The following is an 8,381-nucleotide window of genomic DNA, read 5'->3' on the forward strand; positions in this document are numbered from 1 at the left end:
CAGAAAGACTATAGAAACTCGACAAACGAAACAATAAAAAGATTTAAGGGAAAAAAAAAAGCTTTAAAATATAAAGTGTATTAAAAAAAGAAAAGCATCAGTGAGCTGTGGGACACCTTCGAGCAGCCTCGCATCCATGCAATTGGAGTCCCAGAGAGGGAAGTGTAAGAAATACTAGAGAAAATAGTGAGTGGAAACTACCCTGACTTAATGAAAACCATAAGCCCTACATATTCAGGAGACTTACTAACAGACCCGAAATATAAGAAATCTGAAGAAGAATGCAGTGAGGCACATGACAATCAAATTCCGAAAGTCCTTTATAAAGAGCAAATCCTAGAAACAAGGAAAGTCTCATTGCTGCCGAGGAGAAGAAACAAGGCCGGCAGCAGACTTCGTGTTGACAGCAGTGTGCGCCAGAAGACAGCGGGGCGGCTCTTGACGGTGCCGGCAGGAGAAACCGTCAGCCCAGAACTATGCCCGACAAACGCTGTAGAAATGAAGGAGAAGTAAAAATGTACTCAGACAGGTTCAGGCTGAGAGCTGGGGGTCCATTACCTGCTGACCTGCACCATGGGACACAGGAATCTTTCAGCACACAGAAATGATGCCAGGTGGGGAATGAGAAGGGCCAGAAATTATAAATAGGTACACACATTTAAATAACTTTTTCTTTAAAAAAAATTCTTTAAAAGATAATTGACTTTTTAAAAAGAAGGAAATCCTGTAAAATGTGATAATGTGGGTGGACCTGGAGGACACTGTACTCAGAGAAATAAGCCAGTCACGGAAGGACACATCCTGCTTGATCCCTTTCATATGAGATCTCTAAAAAATTCAGACTCCTGGAATCAAAAGAGTAGAATGCTAAGAGGGTAGATCTGAAGTGAAATCTTCTTTTTTTTAAGATTTTATTTATTTGACAGAGACAGCGAGAGAGGGAACACAAGCAGGGGGAAGGGGAGAGGGAGAAGCAGGCCTCCCGCGGAGCAGGGAGCCCAGTGGGGGGCTCAATACCAGGACCCCGGGATCACGACCCCAGCCGAAAGCAGACGCTTAATGACTGAGCTACCCAGGCGCCCCTGAAGTGAAATCTTCTTAACCATGATAAAATTTCATAATTTTAAAAGATAATTGACTTTTAAAGCTGAAATAGTAACAATATATTACAGAGTTTGTAACATGTAAGATCTAAAATATGCATAATAGCACCAGGGATAGGAGAAGAGAGTTTTATTTCTTACACCAGATTATTATAATTCACTTGAAAGAAACTATGATCAATTAAAGATATATACTCTAAACCCTAGAGCAACTACTAAAATAACAATATAAAGAGCTAGACCAACAAAGGAGGTAAAAGGGAATCGCAAAAATAATTTGTTCAAAAGTCAGCAGAAAAAGAGGGACACACGGACAGCTGTGCCCTGACCTGACTGACTTCCTGCCCCCTTGTCCAGTGATTTATGTCGACGGGGTATTGGCGTCTCTGGCTCTGCTTGTGTAACTGGAGTAAGACAAGTAGCAAGGTGAGTGCGTTCAGTCTAAGTGTATCAGTGGTCACGTTGCGCGTGTGGGTCTAAACACAGAGAGATGGTCACACTGGATAAAAAGGAAAGACCCAACTATATGCTGCCTCTAAGAAACACGTTTTAAATATAAAGACACAAATGTGTCAGAAGTAAAAGATGGGAAAAGATACAATCACAAGGAAGATGGAGTAGCTGTGTTGGTGTCAGAGTAGGTTTCAGAGCACAGGTAATCAGGATAAAGGTGGTGTCATAGTAACAGAGAAGATCATCATCAGGAATGCATAACAGTCCTAGACACATACGCACCTAGAAACAGCCTCAAAACACATGAAACGGAAACTGATAAAGCTGCGGAGAGAACGAGACAAATTCCCCATGCCTGTCAGCGATGTCGACACTCTTCCCTTTGTTAATGATGGAAAAGAAAGGCAGAAGATGGGGCGCCTGGGTGGCTCAGTCGTTAAGCGTCTGCCTTCAGCTCAGGTCATGATCCCAGGGTCCTGGGATCGAGTCCCACATCGGGCTCCCTGTTCCGCAGGAGGCCTGCCTCTCCCTCTCCCATTCCCCCTGCTTGTATTCCCTCTCTCGCTGTGTCTCTCTCTGTCAAATAAATAAGTAAAAATCTTAAAAAAAAAAAAAAAAAAAGGCAGAAGATGGGCACAGCAGAGTGACCTGTCAGCCACTGTGATCTAAGGGGTGTTCGTAGAGCACACCGTGCCGAAAGAGCTGGATGCATGCACTTGGTGTAGAAGTGCACACAGAACATTCACCACTGTAGACCTTATTTGGGGCCATAAAACAAGTCTCAAATTTAAAAGGATTAAAGTCATACAAAATACATTCTCTAACACGTAGAATCAAGTTAGAAATCAATTGCAGGAAGATCTCTGGAAAATCCCCAAATATTGAGAAACCAAAGACACACTTATATGTAACCCACAGATCACAGAAGAAATCAATAGAGAAATTAGAGTGTTTCTACCAAAATGAACGTGACACTGCAGCATACCAGAAACCGTAAGCTACTGCTAGAGGGCTCTTCAGGGGGAGTTCATAACCCTGAATGCCTGAACTAAAGAAGGATAAAGGTTTCAACTCTGTGACCTCAGCCTCTTCCTTAGAAACTAGAAAAATAAGAACAAATGAAATATGAGCTAAGCAAAGGAAAGAAAATAATGAAACATTGGCAGAGAAATCAGTAATGTAGAAAACAGAAGAACAATAGAGGGATCCATGAACCCAAAAGCTGGTTCTCAGAGATCAATGAAATTGTTAAACTTCAAACAAGACTGATGAGGGGAAAGTGTGAAGACACAAACTCCCAGAATCCAGGAGGAGAGAGAGACGTGACCTCAGTATAGACTCTGCAAATGGGAAAGAAGCCGGGGTGGGTGGTCAGTGGGATGTGCCGGCTGGCCTGGGCCCTGGGCTTCTGTGGGACGCCTGGTTAAATCTTGTTTCTGGGTGAGATTGGCATGTGGGTGGGTGCCCTAGTTGGGGTAGGGGGCATCCCTCCCGTGAGACCTGAACAGAGAGACAGGTTCACAGGGATTCCTCCTGCCCGACTCTCCTGAGTGGAACCGTCAGTCTCTTCCTGCCCTCTGTGTCCAGCTTGCCAGTGGCAGACCTCACACTTCTCAGCCTCTGTAGTCACATAAGCCAATATCTTACAATAAATCTTTTTACCTATATATACATCCATCCTATTGATCGTTTTTCTAGAGAACTCCTATATGTATGTATGTATAGGTATATATATGAGAGAGACCAGGAAGGGTTCATCCCAGGAATGAGAGGCTGGTTTAACATTCCAAAATCGCAGTCAGTGATACTCATCATGTTAACAAACCGAATCTCCATAGACACAGAAAAAGCATCTGACAAAATCCAATATCCATTCCTGATCAAAAAGTTTAGCAAACTAGAAACGGAAGGGAACTGCCTTCACCTACAAAAAAACCTACACGGTGAGTGACAAAATGCACTTTTCCCATGAAAGTCAGGGCACTTCCAGTCCTGCCACTTACTTTCACCACTGTACAGAAGGTTGTAGATGAGCAACTCAGCAAGAAAAGTAAGAGGCACCTGTGTTCATGTATAAAATCTGACAAGACTCTAAAAAGAAGCCATTGGAACTAGTAGATTAGCAAGCTTATAGGATACAGAAGTAAATTCTGTATAGGCTAGCACAAACACCCAGAATTGCATTTAGAATACCATATAAAGTAGCATCCAAATGTTCCAAACATTAGGGACAAATTTGACAGAAGATGTACAAGACTACACTAGAGACCTCACGACACTGATGAGAGAAACTGCTGGTGTGTCAGAAGACCCAACCCAATCTATAAACTCAGTGCTGGTCCAGTCGAATCTTAGCAGACGTTTTTGTAGAAATTGACCAGCCAATTTCAAAATTTATATGGGAATGTAAAAGGTCTAGAATTTTCAGAACAACTTTGAAAAAGAACAAGAAACTCAGAGAACTCACACTACCTGACTTGCAACTTTTCACAACGTTAAAATAATCAAGACGGTGTGGCACTGTCATCGAGATAAACATGTACAAGTGGAATGAAATAGCCTTAAAACAGACCCACGGGAGTTTGGACAACTGACTTTCTACAAAGGTGCAAAGGCAGTCAGAGTGGGGAAAGGAGAGTGTCCTTAGCGAAAGGCACAAGGACAATGCGGTGTCTGTATCCAGGGGTGTGTGCCTGGATCTGTACCTCACTGCCTTCACAGAGATTAATTCAAAATGCATCATAGCCCTAAATATAAAGCCTGAAACTAAAATTTCTAGGAAACATTAAAAAACCCTTTCATTTTTGAGAGAGTGCAAGCGGGGTGGGGGGCGATAGAACCTTATGCAGCCTCCACGCCCCTGCACAGAGCCCAGTGCGGGGCTCAATCCTACAACCCTGAGATCATGACTTGGGCTGAACCAAGAGTTGGACAGTTAACCGACTGAGCCACTCAGGCACCGCAAGAGAAAATCTTAATATCTTTAGGTAAGGCAGAGTTTTTAGATGTGATGCCAAAAATGTGATCTATAAAGAAAAAATTGATAAATCTGGACTCCAATGAAATTAAATATTTTGCTGTTCAAAAGACATGGTTAAGACAATGAAAAGCCAGCTCATCGCTGGAGCATGAGACTCAACACTGAACCAAAGACATAAACAGAAGTAAATTATATATACTTTACCGAAGAATATACAGATCTTCCTTGGCTTACGGTGAACCTGGCATAAGTTGAAAATACCATCAGTTGAAAATGGATCTAATACACCTAACCTACCAGTCACCACGACTTAGCGCCGCTAACCTCAAACATGCTCAGAACAGTGGGGCAAAATCAGCTAGTGCAGGGTGCCTGGGTGGCTCAGTTGGTTAGGCGACTGCCTTCGGCTCAGGTCATGATCCTGGAGTCCCTGGATCGAGTCCCGCATCAGGCTTCCTGCTCGGTAGGGAGTCTGCTTCTCCCTCTGACCCTCCCCCCTCTCATGCTCTCTCTCTCTCATTCTCTCTCAAATGAATAAATAAAATCTTTAAAAAAAAAAAAATCAGCTAGTGCAGAGCCTGTTTACGATCAAGTGCCGAATACCTCGTGTAAGGTACGGCCTACCGTCCTCAAAGAGAAACAGCATGGCTGTCAGGGTATCGGCTGGTGATCGCGTGATCGCGGGCTGACTGGGGACTGTGGCCGCTGCCCAGCATCACAAGAGCACGGTACCACATACTGCCAGCCCAGGGAAAAGATCCAAATTCAAAATTCCAAGTACGGTTTCTGCAGAACGCGTAGCGTTCTCGCACCACCGTAAGACAAACCATCATCGGGGACTGTGTGTACAGACGGTAAGTCAGTCCCTGAAAAGACGTCCGGCATTAGTCATTAGGGAAACAGTACCACAGTGAGCTGCCGCTACACACGTGTCAGAGTGACCGAAATCAGATGAAGAGGACTGACCAGACTAAGGGTCATGAGCATGTGCTTTTGAGAAGAATTCCTTAGGAAAGCTCGACCCACACCGGCCATACAGTCCGGCCGCTTCCCTCCTGGTGTGGGCCCCAGAGACGAGAAAGCCCACGTCCGTCCACATGAGGGCTGGTGCGGAGACGTTCACAGCTGCGCTCTCAGCAATGGCCGGCACTGGACACAGCCCAGTGGCCGTCCACCTGGGGGTGGAGGGAGGGAGGGCAGTGTGCTGCTCCGGTGGAACCATACTCAGCGGTGACAGCGGTGAGCTGTCGATGGCACGGGGCAGCGAAGGTGGGCCTCACAGCAGTTGCTTACACGGTGGAAAGATGTCAGACAAAAAGTGCATAACCTAGACTTCCACGTATGAAGCATTCTAGAAAATGTAACCATGCTCTTGGCAGCGGGGGTGCATTACAGGGAGGCATCCTGTGGGCTCCGCAGGTGTTCAGCTCGTCCCATGTGTCCATGTGTCACAACTTGTCGAGTTGTGCACACGTTATTGTGTGTCAGTGATACTCTTGAACACTCCTGATCGCAGGAAGGGAAATTGCTGTGACCTTCTGGACTAAGTTTTGGTAATACGTATACCATTTTTAATGTGAAACTTTTAGTAACAATTTTACTTCTAGAATTTGTCCTGTGGAAGTAATCGTGTTAGATTGATGAATTGTTGAATAAAGCCAAGTAGATCTTAAAAAAAAAAAAAAGTAATCCTGTGATTTGCACAGAGATAAATGTGCAAAGCTGTTTATTACAGCATTGTATGTAATAGGGGAAACTTGGAAACCAGTTTCCTCGGTCCAGGACAGATTCAGTTTGTTTAAACACCCACAGAACCGGTTCTTGGGCAGGATGCGGAGCGCAGTTGACCAGGAAGCTCTGCCAGCCCGTGGCAGCACCTGAGGCACGTGACGGTCCCCCCAGAGCTGGCTGGGCTCGCTCCCGCTGCAGAGGAAGGGGTTTGCCTGAGGGGCTCCAGGGGAGCAAGGGACCAGGATTTGCCTTCAGCCACTGCAGGTTTCCCTTTGTCGGTGAGCAGGAGAAGGATGCAGGAAGAGAAAAGATACCTCGTCAGATAAATGTCACCCTTTGATCTGACATCACTACACAGAATTTAGTTCATTCGTGTTTATTTTTGTAAGGGAATTCAAAAAAGAAACAAACCTTTTTAGCAACTTTTTTGTCAGATATTCTGTATTTTTACTGTGTTTTGAAACATATGACCTGCAGTGCATTCAAAGAGCTATTAAATAAAACACGTAGAACATTGGCAGGTGTTTATGTTCACTCTTTAAACCTGTGTAAATTCAAAGCTTTTTTTAAGGCCATTTTTCTGCATGACTATTTCTAGAATAGGAAAGCCATGAAGGACCACACTAAGCATGCAGCCAAGGAGAGACGGGCTGGTGCCCGGGACACGCCGGGGCCGGCGACCTTTGCTGAAAAGTCAACTAATCTGGGTGCGTATGGTGAGGAGCTGCCAGGGCAACCTCGGGAACCCTTGCCTGGAAAATAGGCCCCTTGAGAAGCTCCCTTCTGCCCAAGGGAGACAGGTCGGGACGTGTGTGTGGTGTGGTTGCAGCCAGAGAGATGGATACTCTTGTCCCGACTGGAGACGGAGTGGAGACGTGAGGTTTCATGCTCGGTGCTTTAACGTGACCACAGGCTATTTCTGTTGGCCTTTTCCAGACCCCGTCTCTGCCGTCTAGGTTAGGTGATGCTCCACCTATGAGGGGGAACAGTAAACTCAATGACCTGCATTTTTGCTCTCAGAGAGCGAAGTTAACTTCCCCGACCCTGCCCAATGAAGTGGAGGTTATTGGGAAGTGTAGCTCAGCAGCGGGCTCCTGACCGGCTGGGTCGTGGCCGTCCTGGTGGCCCGTGCTGACCTGTGTTCCTGCCGTGCCAAGGTGACCTCTGCCTGACGCCGGTTCTCACTTTGAATACAGTAAACGAAGTTCAGATCCCCAAGGTGGGAGAGAAGGAATTTTTCAATCCCTTGCTCAACGAAAACCAGAAGTTAGCGGTTAGAAGAATCCTGAGTGGCGACTGCCGCCCGCTCCCGTATATTCTCTTCGGACCTCCTGGAACCGGGAAGACAGTGACCATCATAGAGGCTGTCTTACAGGTAACCACAGGGAGTGAGTGGCTCAGCTACCCAGTGGCGTCGGCCGTGTGCCACGCTCATGTCGGCAGGAAGTGGGAACGAGCTTAAGAAAAAATCCCAGTTATTTCATGTTTAGCCAGGTTTGTTTTACATTGTTTATGGGAATATGTAGGATTTTCAAAGCTTATTTCATAGGTTTAGAAGTGACTGTTTGTTCTTAGTCTGGTCGACCATCGTGGAGCACCTGACTGCTCAGTTGGTGGAACACACAGTTCTTGATCTCAGGGTTGGGGGTTCGAGCCCCACATTGGTTGTAGAGATAACTTTAAAATCTTTAAAAAGAAAAAGAACGGTTGACCATTTGATCACATGAAATTTTGTTGCAGAAAAGAAGTTCCCTTTGCAGTAGCTAAGCCACCATTCTGCAGAAGTTTCTGGTGTCTCCATCTTTAGAATGGCGCTAATAGAGCTAGTGTGTAGCATTTGTGTTGTTCAGGATTCAGATTAGCAACCCGTGCTGAGTGCCCAGCTGGCATGATCCTGCGAGCCACGCACATAAGAACCAATATGACGCTGCCTCTGCCTTGGAGGGTGGGGGGTAGGTCAGGGTCCTGGAGGTCTGGTGGGGGTAGGTCAGGGTCCTGGAGGTCTGGGGAGGTAGGTCAGGGTCCTGGAGGTCTGGAGGGGTAGGTCAGGGTCCTGGAGGTCTGGGGAGGTAGGTCAGGGTCCTGGAGGTCTGGAGGGGTAGGTCAGGGTCCTG

General features: G+C 46.1%; 1 protein-coding gene across 1 annotated transcript in view; it reads left to right on the forward strand.

The window, feature by feature from the left end:
- MOV10L1 (Mov10 like RNA helicase 1) overlaps nucleotides 1-8,381 on the forward strand; it is a 46,885-nt gene that overhangs the window by 34,914 nt on the left and 3,590 nt on the right. Inside the window, exons 15-17 of the mRNA XM_081819018.1 lie at nucleotides 6,866-6,974; nucleotides 7,464-7,713; nucleotides 8,008-8,026. Of these exons, the coding sequence (XP_081675144.1) occupies nucleotides 6,866-6,974; nucleotides 7,464-7,713; nucleotides 8,008-8,026 (378 nt within the window). The remainder of the gene's footprint in view (nucleotides 1-6,865; nucleotides 6,975-7,463; nucleotides 7,714-8,007; nucleotides 8,027-8,381) is intronic.

Source organism: Leptonychotes weddellii, chromosome 5, assembly GCF_054177405.1.
Source record: "Leptonychotes weddellii isolate Sample4059 chromosome 5, ASM5417740v2, whole genome shotgun sequence".
Taxonomy (NCBI): Eukaryota; Metazoa; Chordata; class Mammalia; order Carnivora; family Phocidae; genus Leptonychotes; species Leptonychotes weddellii.